The 19,005-nt window shown below is 45.3% G+C and overlaps 1 protein-coding gene across 1 annotated transcript in view; it reads right to left on the reverse strand.

Moving 5' to 3' along the window:
- Nucleotides 1-14,843: 14,843 nt before the first annotated feature.
- LOC310779451 (uncharacterized protein) overlaps nucleotides 14,844-19,005 on the reverse strand; it is a gene marked incomplete at its 5' end in the record, with an annotated part of 33,043 nt that continues 28,881 nt past the window's right edge. Inside the window, 3 exons of the mRNA XM_083639984.1 lie at nucleotides 14,844-14,975; nucleotides 15,893-16,054; nucleotides 16,823-16,912. Of these exons, the coding sequence (XP_083496110.1) occupies nucleotides 16,011-16,054; nucleotides 16,823-16,912 (134 nt within the window). The 3' untranslated portion in view covers nucleotides 14,844-14,975; nucleotides 15,893-16,010. The remainder of the gene's footprint in view (nucleotides 14,976-15,892; nucleotides 16,055-16,822; nucleotides 16,913-19,005) is intronic.

Raw genomic sequence — 19,005 nt, forward strand, 5'->3', positions numbered from 1 at the left:
GTGTGCTGAGGTTCTCCTTAAATGGCTGAGGGATTCCAGCTAGATCAGAGCTTTTCAAAGTCTGAGACCATGGACCTTCCCTCAGACAAAGCTTGCAAAAAGATGCCTCCCCTAGGTTGCTTGCTTAGTTTCACTAAGTTCTTGGATGCCTATAAAAAACAAAAACAAAAAACAAAACGTGGATATGCCTCCGCCAAGTGAGCAGTCGACATCCATGTCTGTCCAGACTTTGATGTTTGAGCCAAATGTGAAGAAATGGTGTCAAGGCGTTACTGAGATATTGCGTAGCTTGAAAATGGCGTTCGTGAGGTGACAGTGACCTTGACCACCAAAATGTAATCGGTTCATCCTCGAGTCCAAGTGGACGGTTGAGCCAAGTGTGACAAAATTCAGTAAAGGTATTCCTGCGATGTGAGGTCTCCAGACCATATTTCAAGCAGAAGGCCACTCATGCATAATCCGATCATCCCCTGACGACAGTCAAGTTCTAGCATAACGTAGTCATTCAAAGCCCTAGCATGACGCCTGCTATGACGTCAAATATGACGTCAGATAATCCTCATATATATAGCAAGGGTTCTACGTCACCTCTCTCTCTCTCTGGCCGAGCATAGCAGCAGCTAGCTCTCAGCAGTCCATTTCCCTTGAAGCCGTCCTCCGAAGCGTTGTTTTGCACCATATCTGCAGACCGAATCAGCACCCCCAAGTCCTCTCCACCCGTGGACAATCCCCGCGGATCTCTCAACGCTCCCCACTCCTGGTATGTCGGATCCCGAGCCAGAACAGTCCACGGGCAGCGACGACAGCTCAAACAACGATACCCTGTTCCGGATCGGCACGGAGCGCATTGGCCTTCCGAGACGGAAGGCCAATCTTTTCCTTGCTATCTCCATTCATGGAGCAAATCGGCTCAAGCAAAGCGGCCATTTCCCTCCAGCCAGGAGTCCGCCCCAAGTCAACAACAGACCTTCAGACTGACAATCAGTGACTAACATTTTCGTTCAGCAAGCAGCATGCATGCAGCCCCACTATTCTTCATCGGACGGGTGTCCAGGCGTCCAAGCATTCAGGCTTCCGCGCCGCGATCATCGCGTCCCCAGGCTCTACCAAGGACGGGGTTGACGACCACAGCACACCGAGCATACCCCGGAGGACCAGTCACCCGTGGATGCGAAAGGACCCATGAGGAAAGTATCATTAGTTCAGTACTTAAACGGGCAATCTACCAGTCCAGTAAAATTCAGACGTATTCATCTCTTTAATACTCCGTCTGCCCGCAACGGCCCGCCCCACCAAACAGAAATACTGTCTTACATTGCTCTGAAAACACCACATGTACCGTAGGTGTCCCTCGTGCTTTGACTAAATAAAGCGAGGCGACTGACTAGTTATTCGGCCTGTGATCTGACCATCCTATCCAGTGGGCATCTCAGCCTGCCTATTTCCGACGCCTAAGCGGAAATCGCTTTCTGGCAAATGGCCAGCGGGAGTCACAATTTAATAATAATAATAATAATAACAATAATAATAATAATAATAATAACCACGCAAGGGGCCATTCTAACACCCCTGGCCCATGGAGCTTGTTTGAGCATCAGCTAGAATGAGTGTTACTGCACAACTTTCAGACCGAAGCCAGACGGCCCAGGGAATGCTGACGTCTTTTCCGTGTCAAGCTACCCGGTCTTAATACACCACCAAAAAAAGTGGAATGTCTAAAGGTGCTCTTATACTCGAGCAAAGCTCCGTGGGGGTGGGGCCCCGCGAGTCTCCGTGAGTCACCGTGTAGACCTCGCGCTGGGGCAGATGCCATTATACTCAGAAAGTGATCAGCATGTATTGTACAATGGTGAGAACAGCCCGTGAAAAGTCGCAATGAAACTCTGTGCAGTACTGAGTGCGCTTTCACTCTCAAACGACCGCACATCAGCACATGAAGGACTCACCAAACTTGTTTTTACTGAAAGCCGTTTTTACTTCTCAGCCCTGATAGCCTACTACCGTCTGTGCTGCTTTTAATCTCTCTCAATAATGCTCTCAACACAACACATTTACTTGGTGAAATGACTAAAAACTAACAGTTGCAAATCTAAGTTTATAGCCTACCACATGGGTCAAGAAATGTGGCGAAAACACAGCTCTGTGTTCAGGGTTCAGTGGCTCGAAAGCGGACATGTTTGGAGAGAAGCCGTGCGCTGCTCGCGCTGTGAGGAAAAAAATGTTGCACCGCGCGAGTGCCCGACGGAGCTAGCGAATAACCACGCCCAACAAATTTACGTAATTTGACGCGCCCGCCCCTCGCTCCACCCACGCGCCCTTCACGGCAGGGTGAGCATAATTCCCCCTTAAGTAGCAAAATACAAAATACGTCAGGCAAGTATACATTTCTTGTCAATTATCATTATTGCACCCTGGACTATATTAAGTCGGCTTGCCCTATACGTTACACGTGGCTCAGCCAGGCACAGTTTAGGCTGGCTCAGTCTCAGGGAGACTGAGCGTCTCCGAGGTGCTCTTTTAAGAGAGGCATTAAATAGACCAATGGCCACAGGCAGGAATGATTTCCCGTGCCTCTCCGTACTGCATCTAGGTGGAATCAGTCTCTCACTGAACGTACTCCTGTGTTCGACTAGCACGCCGTGGCGTGGGTGCGAGTCATTGTTCATGGTGGAACGTAGCCTGGACAACGTTCTCTTCTCTGACACCGCAGTCAGAGAGCCCAGATCCAGCCCCACAATGTCCCTGGCCTTACGGATCAGTTGTTGAGTCGTTGGCATCCGCTGCCTTCAGCCTGCTGCCCCAGCACACAATAGCATAAAGGAAGGCACTAGCCACTACCGACTCATAGAACATCCTCAGCATGGTCCGGCAGACGTTGAAGGACCTCAGCCGTCTCAGAAAGTAGAGACGGCTTTGCCCCTTTCCTAACCATAAACAATACCAAAGCTAAAATAAATGATACAGTGTCACGCTAGTCAGGTAACAAGAGGCTGCGAACCCCATCCTATATGTGGCCAACCATAACATATCACTGCGAGTTGCAACTAGCAGTCCATGGTGCACTTGCAAGGCGGTGAAACCATCGCTTTCTCTCACTTGTTTATTAACCAGTTTCTTTATATCTCATGCATTAAGCACTACATTTCAGCTGTTGCCGCCAGAATGAACCGTTCGCCCCATGGACCTTTCAGTCTGCCCATAGTGCCCGAGATGCTACGGCACTCCAGCTTCAGCGCTTCTCCAAGCCGGTTCCCGTCAATCACCGTGAATCTGCCCAGACTTCCCCGTGGTCTGGCCCCAGCTGCGCCAGCAGGGCTATGAGCAGTCCGTAGCAAACGGGCGTCTGCTCAAGGGGAAAATATGGTTGCTATCTGATGACATCATCACCGGCCGTCACCGCCCCGGACCGGCCCCTCGGCTCCCCTGTTCCTCATCACACCTTGTCACCACATGACAAGATCCTGGTTCACCCTGCACCTCAAGCAGACGCTCCAGCAATGCAACCTCCCGACAAAGAACTACTCCAGCCACTCCTTCAGGATCGGAGCGGCCACCTCGGCCGCCGAGCAAGGAGTGTCCTCCGCCTCCCTCCAGCAAATGGGCCGCTGGTCCTCATCGGCATTCTCCAGCTACATCCGCCCGGAGCAGGCGGCCATACTGGCGGCCCAAAGAACCCTCCTCCCTTAATCGGTGAGCATGGCAACGAACAGTGTCCCGGACTTTAAAATGTCTCGTTGGTGGTGGCTCCCCGTAAGCATGGCGCCCAGTAAGGCGCAGTAAAATCCCCCGGCTCATTTTTGGGGGGGGATAGAGAAAGAGAGAGTCGGAGAAAGTCAGGGTAGTTGCGCCAAGGCAGCCAAGTAGGCCAAGCCGGGAAGCGCCAAGTCAAACATTAATGTACCAAGATCAAAGGCCCGACCGAGTTGGGAGCGCCAGCCGCAAATAGCTTGTAAGTCGCTAAAAAGGTCGAAGGCCGGAAAAGTACAATCGCGAAGCGCCAAGGCGGCCAGGTGAGCCAAGCTGGGAAGCGCTATCGCGAGGTGCCCGACCGAGTTGGGAGCGCCAGCCGCAAATAGCTTGTAAGTCGCTAAAAAGGTCGAAGGCAGGAAAAGTACGTACCAAGATCGAAGGCCCGACCGAGTTGGGAGCGCCAGCCGCAAATAGCTTGTAAGTCGCTAAAAAGGTCGAAGGCAGGAAAAGTACGTACCAAGATCGAAGGCCCGACCGAGTTGGGAGTGCCAGCCGCAAATAGCTTGTAAGTCGCTAAAAAGGTCGAAGGCAGGAAAAGTACGTACCAAGGTCGAAGGCCCGACCGAGTTGGGAGCGCGAAGGCAGGAAAAGTACGTACCAAGATCGAAGGCCCGACCGAGTTGGGAGCGCCAGCCGCAAATAGCTTTTAAGTCGCTAAAAAGGTCGAAGGCAGGAAAAGTACGTACCAAGATCGAAGGCCCGACCGAGTTGGGAGCGCCAGCCGCAAATAGCTTGTAAGTCGCAAAAAAGGTCGAAGGCAGGAAAAGTACGTACCAAGATCGAAGGCCCGACCGAGTTGGGAGCGCCAGCCGCAAATAGCTTGTAAGTCGCTAAAAAGGTCGAAGGCCGGAAAAGTACAATCGCGAAGCGCCAAGGCGGCCAGGTGAGCCAAGCTGGGAAGCGCTATCGCGAGGTGCCCGACCGAGTTGGGAGCGCCAGCCGCAAATAGCTGTAAGTCGCTAAAAAGGTCGAAGGCCAGAAAAGTACAATCAACTACCGGCGCCTGCAGATCTCAATTAACCTCCGGTAATCAGATCTTCCTTTTGGGGGATCTCCTAGCCTATGCAGGTGCCCTCCTCTTGCCTCAAGAGCAGCGCCACTGGCCAATGGAGTCATGCGCCAAAGTATTTGCCATGCACGCCGACTGCTAAATAAAGTTTGTCAAATCCTACCAACTGGCCTCTCATGATTGAAGTGAGGTCTCCAGACCATATTTCAAGCAGAAGGCCACTCATGCATAATCCGATCATCCCCTGACGACAGTCAAGTTCTAGCATAACGTAGTCATTCAAAGCCCTAGCATGACGCCTGCTATGACGTCAAATATGATGTCAGATAATCCTCATATATATAGCAAGGGTTCTACGTCACCTCTCTCTCTCTCTGGCCGATCATAGCAGCAGCTAGCTCTCAGCAGTCCATTTCCCTTGAAGCCGTCCTCCGAAGCGTTGTTTTTCCCCACCCACCTCCCCAGTCCACCACCAATGAGTCTTGACTCCTGATCCCCCACGGGGGGGGGGATCTCCTAGCCTATGCAGGTGCCCTCCTCTTGCCTCAAGAGCAGCGCCACTGGCCAATGGAGTCATGCGCCAAAGTATTTGCCATGCACGCCGATTGCTAAATAAAGTTTGTCAAATCCTACCAACTGGCCTCTCATGATTGAAATTGCATTAACGAGATAGAAAATGGTGTTCGTGAGGTCATACTGACCTTGAACTTTGACCTTTGATGACCAAAATCCAAGTGGACGTCTGTGAAGAAATTCCGTCAAGGCGTTACTGATATATCGCGTTAATGAGCTTGAAAATCGCGTTCGTGAGGTCACAGTGACCTTGACCTTTGACCACCAAAATGTAATCAGTTCATCCTTGAGTCCAAGTGGATGTTTGAGCCAAATGTGACGAAATTCAGTCAAGGCGTTCCTGAGATATTATGTTAACGAGGTAGAAAATGTTGTTCGTGAGGTCACAGTGACCTTGAACTTTGACCACCAAAATCTAATCAGTTCATCCTTGAGTCCAAGTGGATGTTTGAGCCAAATGTGACGAAATTCAGTCAAGGCGTTTCTGAGATATCACTTTAATGAGCTAAAATTTTTTGCTCATGAGGTCACAGTGACCTTGAATTTTGACCTTTGACCACCAAAATCTAAACAGTTCATTTGTGAGTCCAAGTGGACGTTTGAGCCAAATGTGATGAAATTCCGTCAAGGCGTTCCTGAGATATTGCGTTAACGAACGAACGGACAACCCACCCAAAACCATAATGGCTCCGGCTCAGCTATCGCCGGCGGAGGCATAAAAATCTCCAAAACTACTGTACAGTATCTTTGAAGTCTCAACCGTCTCTTTATCAAATTACGCACATTTAGACTATTCTACGCAATTTGATAACTTTTGATAGCTAATACAAAATAAGATTAAATAAATCACTCCCACTCACTGAGCCTCCCCTGCAACTGTTTGGAGCCCCCCTGGGGAGGCCCACCTCCCACTTTGAAAACCTTTTAGCGAGATTATTTTGATTGTTATAGTCTTCAGGCTAAGATTAGTTTAGATAGTAGATCAGGACAGGGCAGACTAGGCTGTAGATTAGATAGATTCCTTGTGTGCTAGTTAGTTCCAGTTGGGGTTAGAGGAGTCAGAATGTCTGCAGCTGTTGCTCGTTTGGCCTGGCAGCTTCCAGTTCCGGTGTAATGCCGAGTTTTGCACCCCCGCCGAGAATTGCATCCCCACCTTCCGGGACCATATTGTAATGATTTATACGGAAACTTAACTGTTTAAAAATGATATAATTGACTGGGTAGACGTGATCTCCAAGCCAGGGGGTCTGTCCTGGCTCATGGAGACCGACTTTGATGCATTAGATCCGCGTGGAGGTGACTTCCATGCTTGGGGCTCTCTTCTGGCTCATGGAAGCCGACTTTGGTGCTTAAAGTCCGGGTACAGAGGACCTCGAGACCTGGGGATCTCTCCTGGCTTTATGGAGGGGGGTGCAAATCTCGGCAGTTTGTACCTGCCGAGATTTGCATCCCTGTTTTTAAGTTAAAACAGTCCCAAAATATGGTGGGGGTGCAATTCTCGGCGGGAGTTGGTGCAGCTGTATATCCTATAGGGCTGTGCGATAATTCATTACTATCATTTGTTGTCTATTCAGTGGCATCATATCGCCAGGTAATTATAATATAAGATACAATTATAATTGGATTACTAAATTTGACTTTGCTTACATGAACCATATTGTGATTGTGACTAGGGCTGCACGATATATCGTTTACACATCGACATTGCGATGTGCGCGATAGTCACATCGCAGGACGTGCGATGTCAAAAGCAAATTAACTCGTCATGTTGCTTGATAAACTCTCACTTTAGGGGTAGCCTACTGAGTGAAATGCAGGCTCTCTCAAAGGAGAGAGACGCCCCGCTACTGTACTCACTCATTTAAGTGCTTAGCTTCAACACAACAAACATGCACAGAGACCTAAATTGAATTATCTTTTGCTTATGTTGCGTTGCTGACAGACAGTAGCCCGTCTGTAAACGATGTGGTTGCGGAGGCGGACTTGTCCACAGTTTGCAGCGCACTCGCATACAGCAGGCTGGCTGCTGTAACTCAACATGTCCGTGGAGTGGAGATATTTACTCTTGAAACACCAAAAAGCAAGACCGCAACTTATGACACGAAGGCTGATTACTGAGAAGTTGTCCGTGTTATCACTGTGGCTGTCTCTCCCCTTCAAGTCTCTGATGTTGCATCACATGATAGCAGTAACGTTACGGTAGAGTTAATCATACATAGCGACTTATTTACACAAAACATGTCAGTGAAAATAAAAAGAGAAGAGACATATCTGGGCAATTAAATGTATATTTATTACTTTTCACGAATGAATTGTTTGTCACCGGTCGGCTGCATGTGAATCCTCGTCTCTCTGTACTGCCAGCCTTGCGCTCAAAAACCGGAACTCCGCAGATGCGGAGTGTACCACTTGGTCGTTTCTGGAGGGGGTTTCCGGGGGGTCAGACCAAGTGTGTAAAGTGGCAGGGGTGTTTCATTGTTGATTTATTGAAACGTTAGAAGAACGAAAGAAGTTGAAAGCAGTGATTATAATCAATGAAATCTAATGTTTTTCTGCAAATAGCATCATTGGGAGGTAGATTCTGGCACTCAATATTAGGGGTGGGCAATATATCAATTGTATATCAATATTGTGATATGAGACTATATGGTCTTAGATGTTGGATATGGTAATATGGTGATACAGCATAGGCTACATGTTGTCTTTCCCTGGTTTTAAAGGCTGCATTACACTAAGTGAAGTGTAGGCTAGTGACATTTTAAAGTAGAATGTCATAACTTACTCACTTTTTCATGTATGTAGCCTAAGTCATGGAAATCCAATGGTCAAAATGTGTATGCACCCTGATAGATGACGCTCTGAGGCCTACAGTATAGGCGACAGCCCAGTGGTTGAGAAACATTAAAATACCTAATTTCCCCTCCAAAATCAGATGGACTCCTCTACAAAATCATCCCAATCATTCTAGAAGTATTATTTTCTTTAAAATAGAGCTATTCTGGTAATCTGGTGAAAATCTGTATTTTTTCATATCGCAATATATATCGCAGGGGCAGGGAATATCGCAATGTCAGTTTTTTCCAATATCGTGCAGCCCTAATTGTGACCATATTGTGATACATTGGCATATTTCAAAACTGACTCTTGACTAGGGATGGGTATCGTTTTTATCGATGCCGGTTCCGGTATCGGTACTGGTTATCGATACTTATCGATACTCTTATCGATACTATACTCTCCATAATCTGGTGCAAAAAAATAAAGACATGACATGAAAAGATGCAAATAGATTCAACGTTATTTTGTTATTATTACTTATTAAAAGTTAAATTCCTGGGAACGCCTATTTCACCACTGTGAATATGACGATTTATTAAAACTAGGACACCTATCTGGTAGAAATATGCAATTATTATAATTTTTTAATTGGAGCCCTTTGACCTGTTTTCCCCATGGCCATGTCACGTTTAAGGGGGAATCATACTACAACACCCAGAATGCATTGCACACCTCACTGAAACTCGACACTCAAAGTTGCCTGCAATACATCTCTTTACTGGGGCATATTTTCATTTACAAAACATTTTCTTCATTTACTCTGGATCAATCACACCCTTTTTCAAAGGATTATGAAACAAACCAGCATGATGGAGTTACATTATGTGGAGTTTGTGGACCAACTTTATCTGCTGAACGGATGGCTCAGGATGTAGCGTTAGCTGCAAGCATAACGTTACAGGTAAAGTGAACACCGTCGCTGTCCGTTGTTCAGAGTTGGCAAAGTGCAGGGCAGTCGCTCGCTTTATCAGACTCTGTTGTGTGATTCTGCCTCCTATCATAAAATTAGTTTTCTTCCAAATACTAATTTTTTCAATCTTTTAAACCTGCCACAAGTGTAGTAGTGACAGGACAGGAGTGTAAATACCCAACATTAAACGCCTGGTGCCGCTTCATCATCGTTAGGGACGGTAAAACAAATTAAAATAGAATACCGATAGCAGCACCGAACGTCCAGAACGTTATCAATACTCCTGGTACCGACCAATCAGGAACCGGTACCAAATAATACCGGTGCTCAATACCCATCCCTACTCCTGACTATCGTGATATTGATTTCAACCGTATCGCCCCAGTATGCCCTGTTTGTTCTGCTCTCTCTCTCTCTCTCTCTCTCTCTCTCTCTCTCGTATCAGAATGCTACACATCATTCTGATACAGCAGTGCCTGGAATCAACTGCAGAACAATCTGTGCAGGAAAACATGAAGAGAAGGTAAACTTTGCCCATCTGCAAATATTACTGACATTATAATGATACAAAGCGGGTTGAAAATCAGCAAAGCTTCACTTCAAAGACAGGTTACTGAAAGAAAGAAAGAAAGAAAGAAAGAAAGAAAGAAAGAAAGAAAGAAAGAAAGAAAGAAAGAAAGAAAGAAAGAAAGAAAGAAAACTGTCCTTAGATCATTAACTTGATATTCCATATTACATTTTCAGCAGAAACAGAATTGATACCAATGAAGCCATCCATCTGTTTTAAATGTTAAGGCACAGATTGAAGCAGAATCATCAGATGTTTTTCACCCTCATCTTTCATTTGTAATGCCCCATTTGCATGAATTCAAAAGAACAAAACCACAGACACATATTTCACTAGTGTCATTCCCTGTAGAAAAAAGGTCAAATGCAGGTGGGATTCTTGATTAATGCTCTTATTGTCTGATGAACATGAGCTACTTCCTCTTTCAATCCATTATTCCTTATTCCAACGTAATTCAGGGAGCCTCATAGATGATGGTGGCGATGACACTGTACTCCAGTCTAGGGCTGCACGATATATCGTTTACACATCGTCATCGCAATGTGCGCATGCGCGATAGTCACATCGCAGGACGTGGGATGTCAAAAGCAAATTAACTCGTCATGTTGCTTGATAAACTCTCACTTTAGGGGTAGCCTACTGAGTGAAATGCAGGCTCTCTCAAAGGAGAGAGACGCCCCGCTACTGTACTCACTCATTTAGTGCTTAGTATGGAGCTAGATTTATATCAAAATGGCACGAGCGTATTATATTGTTTCACACGCGCAAATACATACTCACACTCGCGCAATCTGACATCCCGCGCACACAAACACTGCACGAGCGAGGACAGAAAAGCATAGAGCGTATTTTGCTGAGCTCTGCGCGCGCAGACCTCTCTCTCTCTCCGCCCCCGTGGTCAAGTTCTACGCGCTCGCATTGGAGTAAACTCCAACACGAGCGCGTAGACTGCTGTTGCCCCCCCCCCTGGTTGTTTTCTACGAGCTCGCCTTGGACTTTTGACAATTGTGGGCGGAAACCAAGGCAGGCCTCTGGCCCTCTAATGATTGGCCACTTTCAACGCCGACCCACCCCCTTAAAAAAAAAACTTTATTGCACCAAGGAGCCTTACACTAGCCTGACTCCACCAGACGGGGGCGGCATTGTTCCACAAATTCACAATCCACCTTGTGAAACAAATGTGAACGAACTTACATCCATCTGGCAGCGTCAGGTTAGCCTTACACTGGTATCACAATCACAAACATGCCAGGGGGATTAATGGTTGATAATAATGACGACAAAAATAAAGAAAATTAATTGTTATCTTGTAAACACGGACCTCCTCCGGCCTTGATGACAGCTTCCATCACAGACAGGAAGCTTGGAGAGTCTGATCTTTATAGTCTTATAAAGTTTCTTAAGCACATGTTACAGTTTCTAATTCATCCAGTAGGCTACAGTAGTTAGAAAGTATTTAGATATGTATTCTGTATGAACTCATCTAAAGTGACTATGCCTTAAAAAGCATACCAATTAGATTGAAAGGCTAGCAATACCTGAAGTACCATTCCAATAGTAGCCTACCTCCTCAAAACCTAAGAATACAGTATTCCCCTTTTTTGCTGGGGACCCCTAGAACATCCTCAATGACCCCCTGGGAGCCTCCTGACCCCAATTTGAGAACCACTGCCCTAACAAATAAAATTGGGATCAACAAATCTGTGTTGCAGATCCCAGTAATGTGACCATCACCATGCCAACGGTTAAGGGCAGTTTGTAGTAAAGCAATTTATGATAGTAGCCACTTGCAATGTTCATGTTCTGTCGTCGTTCCAGCAGGTTAATATACATCCAGCGACAGGTGATGTGTCATCATTGCATTGTCTGATAAAAAAAAGTTAGTTAAATGAACAGACAAGACAACGTTAGGCTGCTGCATTGACTCATAGGAAAAATGTATTTGTATTTTTATACATGAGAGCCATTAGACATTACAATTCACCCTTCGCTAAGTCCTGCTCCCTTGGTTAGTTGCTATGGAAGGCAAGCCACACGTAAAAAAAAATGCCGTTCACAACAATATGAGGTGAGACATTCCCAAATAAATAATGGCCAATTTCTAGAGTAACAGCTCCAAATATCAGACAGAAGTATACAGAAACGAGTACAATATGCTTGTGAGAGCTACAGTATCACACAATATAATTTGTTGGCTAGACAATACTGTGAATGAAGACAAGAGATCATTAAACTTGAAGGAATAGCTATCTGCAAGATAGCTACAAGATGCTCGTCTCGATGTACAACACGTGTGAAATTCTTGAGCTGTGTTGTGTTCCATTACATATCGTCATCATCTGATTTATCCGTAGTCAGACATATTGTTGTGTTAAGTGTTATACAGGGGAAATTATCTGATGAACCGATCTTTGCACCTCTGTGTTGATTAGCTAATGTTTCTGTGGCATTTTAATTAACGTTACGATTTAATTCCTTTTGGAACAAATTATGGTTCAACAGATGAAATTGATTGATTGAAAAGTTTATTTCTATAGGGACAGATACATAAACATAGAGCATTCACAGGAAACATTCTTTGTTATCTATGTACATAGATGTTATAATCTAACTGAAGCATAGCATTTACTGCACAGCCTGGGTATACTAACGTTAGTCTGACATGCCTTCTTGTTTATGCTGACAGCTAACCTGCTGCCACCTACTGTCATTGTTGGGTATTGTACCAAAATGACACTTCCTCAAAGACAAACAAATTTATAACTCAGCAATTTAAGATTGTTTGTTCCATATGCCAAACAAGAGATGACACTATCTGATGTAAAATAGTTTCAAGAGTCCCGAATGGGACCCCAACATAACAGACTGCATCATTTACAGTATGTTGTAATGGCAGTTGGATCAAAAATTGCAGTTTTAATGGGACATTTTTGTTCTCTTAAATGTCTGAGTGTTTCAAAATTAAAATAAAAAATACATGTCCTTGATAATATATATATATACTGTATATAATGTTATTTATTTTGTAGATGGGTAGCACTTAGAAATGGCTCAGGGCCCACGGGTCCTTGAAACTTTTTGAATTTGAGGAAGAGAAAATTAAGGCCTTGAAAGTTTTTGACAATTAGACATGGGTCATTTGCTTAACAAATCATCAAACATCTGACAAAGCAGCTTCCACATATTCACGACATAGGAGGTAAAGGTTCCTGGTGTCAGCATCTGCATCATTTTGCTCAATCAGCAACTAAACCTCTGCTAGCTGGTGTTCGTTCAATGGGCCGTCAAATTCAGGGACCACCAGCACACCATGTCAGCTGCAACGTCCATCGTTGCTCCACATCACCATCTTCTCCAGTCAGCTGCAACGTCAACGCCCCAGTCGATGTCCGGCTCGTGAATATCCTGACAGTTAACAAGACAGTAAAATCCCACTTTTAGTCATCATTCCATATTTATAGCATATCATGTGATGTAATTGTCACGGGGTGACAAGGGAGATGTGGTGTGCTCCATGAAGCCGTGCAGTTTGTTTATTATTTTGTGTGACTGGGTATTGTGTGCTGTTTCATATAATCTTATGGTGTGCTGTGTATTATTTAAGGCAATTGTGTGCTGTGCCTTATCAAGTTTGACTTTGTTTCTACTATGCGCCAAACCTGTTTAGTGCGGCCACTGGAGGAACGGAGACGGCGATGTGATACGCTTTAAAACGATAAGTAAAAGGAACGTAACCCAGCCGTTCACATCTGTATGAATGGGTTGTTGACTGACGACAAGCCGGACGGTGATTGTGTGTGCGCCTCTGTGCTCTTCTCCACTTAGCGTGACGGTGTCTCCACCTCCACCTGCCGTGAGGACCGTGGGAGGACAGACGAGACGAGACGGCGATGTGATACGCTCTAAAACGATAAGTAAAAGGAAGGTAACCCAGCCGTCCACATCTGTATGAATGGGTTGTTGACTGCTGACAAGCCGGACGGTGATTGTGTGTGCGCCTCTGTGCTCTCCTCCACTCAGCGTGACGGCGTCTCCACCTCCACCTGCCGTGAGGACCGTGGGCGGACTGTCATAGCCCCTGCCGGGAGGATTGTGGAAGGACAGACGGGACGACGAGACGGCGGCTTGGTACGCGCAGAGAACTGCACGGAGCGGTGGCAGCGAGCCACGGGCGGAGCTACAGGGTCACGGAGGGACCTTGCACTTTCCCCAGACTCAGACTGGAGCGAGCCCATCGACTGTGCCTGAGGGGGAGAAACCACTCAGCTGCTCAATAGGCTTTTTAACCCTTTTTATCTTTAACTACTGACTGGCCAGTAGCAGGTTTTAATTATTGTTTTTGTACACCCTTTTAGATTATTTTGTAATAAATCATTTTAAAATGGCTGTAGAGGACCCCCGCTGGTTTGGTTCTAGTAGCATCACTTTTCTTTTTGTGATCCCCAAAGCAGAAAATCAACTTTTTGCTGGGTGTCTAGGCCCTGTGCCCTCAGCATAGACTCCATTTGTTCCACCCATACTCCAAATTTGAAATCACCATCTTTTCCTGAAAATTTTGGTATAAAAGGTAAAGCCATGAACCATGGCATGGCCATCGTGGGGGCAACAGCTGGCCCAGCTAAGCCTTCGTTCTCTTGCTCAGTATCTGACATCTTGCACTGTGAAGTGTGGTAAAGGGATCCTGCCGACCAATGCCAAATTACGTCACAGGTTTGTATCAGGAATCCCCGGGCCACAACAACACAGACACAAGAGGCAGGTAACTTTAAGGTATAAAATGATTTATTACAAAATAATCTAAAAGGGTGTACAAAAACAATAATTAAAACCTGCTACTGGCCAGTCAGTAGTTAAAGATAAAAAGGGTTAAAAAGCCTATTGAGCAGCTGAGTGGTTTCTCCCCCTCAGGCACAGTCGATGGGCTCGCTCCAGTCTGAGTCTGGGGAAAGTGCAAGGTCCCTCCGTGACCCTGTAGCTCCGCCCGTGGCTCGCTGCCACCGCTCCGTGCAGTTCTCTGCGCGTACCAAGCCGCCGTCTCGTCGTCCCGTCTGTCCTTCCACAATCCTCCCGGCAGGGGCTATGACAGTCTGCCCACGGTCCTCACGGCAGGTGGAGGTGGAGACGCCGTCACGCTGAGTGGAGGAGAGCACAGAGGCGCACACACAATCACCGTCCGGCTTGTCAGCAGTCAACAACCCATTCATACAGATGTGGACGGCTGGGTTACCTTCCTTTTACTTATCGTTTTAGAGCGTATCACATCGCCGTCTCGTCTCGTCTGTCCTCCCACGGTCCTCACGGCAGGTGGAGGTGGAGACACCGTCACGCTAAGTGGAGAAGAGCACAGAGGCGCACACACAATCACCGTCCGGCTTGTCGTCAGTCAACAACCCATTCAAACTGCACGGCTTCATGGAGCACACCACATCTCCCTTGTCACCCCGTGACATAATCAGTTCTTCCAAAAGGTTTTGGCTTTCAGCATTAGATGAATATATCAACCTATGTTTTTTATGCAATGAACAGAGTGCAATGGACTATATTAACATTTTCATCAATTATTGTTTCACCAGTTGAAGATGCATGTTACACTGCCTACAACAGAGGTGCCCAAATTCCTTTCTATGAAGGGCACAAAAATGATCTGGATGGCCAAAAATAAAAGTTGCGTGAAATTACATTACATTAGATAGATTATATTTTAGGGGCGTCCGGGTAGTGTATTGATAGATTTTTCCTGTCTACCAACACGATTGATTGGCTGTGTTTCAACCTCTTGGTAACATGACTAAATATTGGTATGTCATCTTACAAGCAATAGATCCCTTTATTAGCTTGGTAAATTAGATTAGATTAGATTTATTATTGTCCTTTCGGAAATTATTTTTTGCATCTGTTGCAGTCATACAAAATATATACAATACATAATACAAAATACAATACAATACAATGTTTGCTCCCAAAGTGTTTCACACCAACCCTGCTGATAAAAAATATTAAATTTAGCAGAGCTATGCTGGATTGTATAAAAGATGTCTGGGCACAGGAGGTCTGCAAGGGTGGTACCCTGTGGGTGAGGGGGGTCCGCAGCAGACACAGGCTGTCATCTGTAGCAGCTCCCGAAACATGTAGGCTATCCATGAATTTGTCTAAAAAATATTTCCACAAGAGTTTCCTCTGTCCTGTTTATAACTACAGTTTTTATTCTTGCTGTGCTGCTCGACATAATGATTTATCAATGTACCTTTATATCAGCCTGGCACAGCTGGTACCTGTTGACTGCTCTCTGTGTTGGCTGGAGAGGAAGCCGTGCCCTCCAGCCCTCTGTGAATCCGTGATAATTATGATAAGCCTGAATTGTGTTATTCGACTGGACTGTCTGCCCTCTGAGCACCGGGCAAGTGGTCTGACGAGCAAAGACAGAGAAAGTATGTATGTTGTTAGTTAGATAGTTTGTTCACCCATCACCTTATAACATTTTCATACATCATGTATACTTGTAAACCAGTCATGTTGTCTAGCAGAGGTTCCCAAAACTTTTCAGACCAAGTACACTATCAAACCAAATTTCCAAAGTACCACTTAGCACTGCGGCTACCAACTTTTACCCCCATAAAGAATAATTGATTTAACCATGCAATAGCATCAGAAAGGCTAAACAGTAGTAGGCTACTGTTGCGAGTCAGACCCCAAATAACCAACACATAAACAGATGCATGTAAACATCTTATTTGCTGATAGGCAATGGGAATAAATCTGATTGAAACAAACACCAACACATTAGCTAGTTGCTTAACGTTAAGTTAGGTTAGCCGCTTGGAAGCGAGTTGGTACGTTAGCTGAACTTATAGCTACAGAACCAGACTGATAACTTTTCTCTGAAACACGCTGTGATGGAGGAGGCATCACAGTTAGTATAACCTTAGATATAGAAAATGAACATAACAAGCAACCAACCTGGCTTGCATCAGCCAGTTATAGAGCTAAAATAACGTTAGCTAACTTATCCGAGAGCAGAGATATGGTTAACGTTAGCTAAGCTAACGTTAACGTTAGCTACATTAAGTTAGCAGTTTTCAACAGCTAGCCTAACATTAGTTGCATGCAAACCAATATGCAATGTTAAAACAACCTAACATCATCTCGCAAATATAATTTTGTTCACTTAGCGTACCCCATGAATGCTGCTCCAGCTCCCTCTTCAATCGGTTGCTCTCTGACCTATGATGCTCAGACTCTCCAAGCTTCCTGTCTGTGATGGAAGCTGTCATCAAGGCCGGAGTTACAAGATAACAATTAATTTTCTTTATTTTTGTCGTCATTATTATCAACCATTAATCCCCCTGGCATGTTTGTGATTGTGGAAATTTAGATTAAACTGGTAGCCTAATAGCCAAAGTATTCTGGATACCATTGTAAGGCTCCTTGGTGCAATAAAGTTTTTTTTTTTTTTTTAAGGGGGTGGGTCGGCGTTGAAAGTGGCCAATCATAGAGGGCCAGAGGCCTGCCTTGGTTTCCGCCCACAATTGTCAAAAGTCCAACACGAGCGCGTAGAAATCAACCAACTCCAAGCGAGCGCGTAGAACTCGACCACGGGGGCGGAGGAGAGAGATAGTCTGCGCGCGCAGAGCTCAGCCACGAGGGGGGAGAGAGAGGGAGAGGGAGAGAGGGCAACAGCAGTCTGCGCGCGCGGTAGAGCAAAATACGCGCTGTGCTTTTCTCTCCTCGTCTTTGTGCGCGCGGGATGTCAGATTGCGCGAGTGAAACAATATAATACGCTCGTGGTTATGTTTGATTGAGCTCTCGAATTATGATATAAATGTAGTTCCATACTTAGCTTCAACACAACAAACATGCACAGAGACCTAAATTGAATTATCTTTTGCTTATGTTGCGTTGCTGACAGTAGCCCGTCTGTAAACGATGTGATTGCGAAGGCGGACTTGTCCACAGTTTGCAGCGCACTCGCATACAGCAGGCTGGCTGCTGTAGCTCAACATGTCCGTGGAGTGGAGATATTTACTCTTGAAACACCAAAAAGCAAGACCGCAACTTATGACACGAAGGCTAAAGTGATTACTGAGAAGTTGTCCGTGTTATCACTGTGGCTGTCTCTCCCCTTCAAGTCTCTGATGTTGCATCACATGATAGCAGTAACGTTACGGTAGAGTTAATCATACATAGCGACTTACACAAAACATGTCAGTGAAAATAAAAAGAGAAGAGACATATCTGGGCAATTAAATGTATATTTATTACTTTTCACGAATGAATTGTTTGTCACCGGTCGGCTGCATGTGAATCCTCGTCTCTCTGTACTGCCAGCCTTGCGCTCAAAAACCGGAACTCCGCAGATGCGGAGTGTACCACTTGGTCGTTTCTGGAGGGGGTTTCCGGGGGGTCAGACCAAGTGTGTAAAGTGGCAGGGGTGTTTCATTGTTGATTTATTGAAACGTTAGAAGAACGAAAGAAGTTGAAAGCAGTGATTATAATCAATGAAATCTAATGTTTTTCTGCAAATAGCATCATTGGGAGGTAGATTCTGGCACTCAATATTAGGGGTGGGCAATATATCAATTGTATATCAATATTGTGATATGAGACTATATGGTCTTAGATGTTGGATATGGTAATATGGTGATACAGCATACATGTTGTCTTTCCCTGGTTTTAAAGGCTGCATTACACTAAGTGAAGTGTAGGCTAGTGACATTTTAAAGTAGAATGTCATAACTCACTCACTTTTTCATGTATGTAGCCTAAGTCATGGAAATCCATTGGTCAAAATGTGTATGCACCCTGATAGATGACGCTCTGAGGCCTACAGTATAGGCGACAGCCCAGTGGTTGAGAAACATTAAAATACCTAATTTCCCCTCCAAAATCAGATGGACTCCTCTACAAAATCATCCCAATCATTCTAGAAGTATTCTTTTCTTTAAAATAGAGCTATTCTGGTAATCTGGTGAAAATCGGTATTTTTTCATATCGCAATATATATCGCAGGGGCGGGGAATATCGCAATGTCAGTTTTTTCCAATATCGTGCAGCCCTACTCCAGTCCATACACACTTTAACTAATTTATCTAAACTATGACAGCTTTAACTGCTTTTACATTAACATTGTATGAAATAAAGCCATGGGGAAAATGATAATTTTAGAAATTGAAATAATGTCTTAGACTGTTTTCAATAATGAAGACTACGGCCTCTATCGTTGCATCGGCCTATGAACTGCGCCCAGCGCAGCGCAGATCAGTGGGTGTGGACCAGCCCACTCGATATCTTGGTGTCGGCGCTACAGGCGGCCTTAAGCATTACAACCACGCCTTTTAAGCGTAAAATTATGCACAGTCT

This window comes from Poromitra crassiceps, assembly GCF_964638095.1.
Source record: "Poromitra crassiceps genome assembly, chromosome: 7".
Taxonomy (NCBI): Eukaryota; Metazoa; Chordata; class Actinopteri; order Beryciformes; family Melamphaidae; genus Poromitra; species Poromitra crassiceps.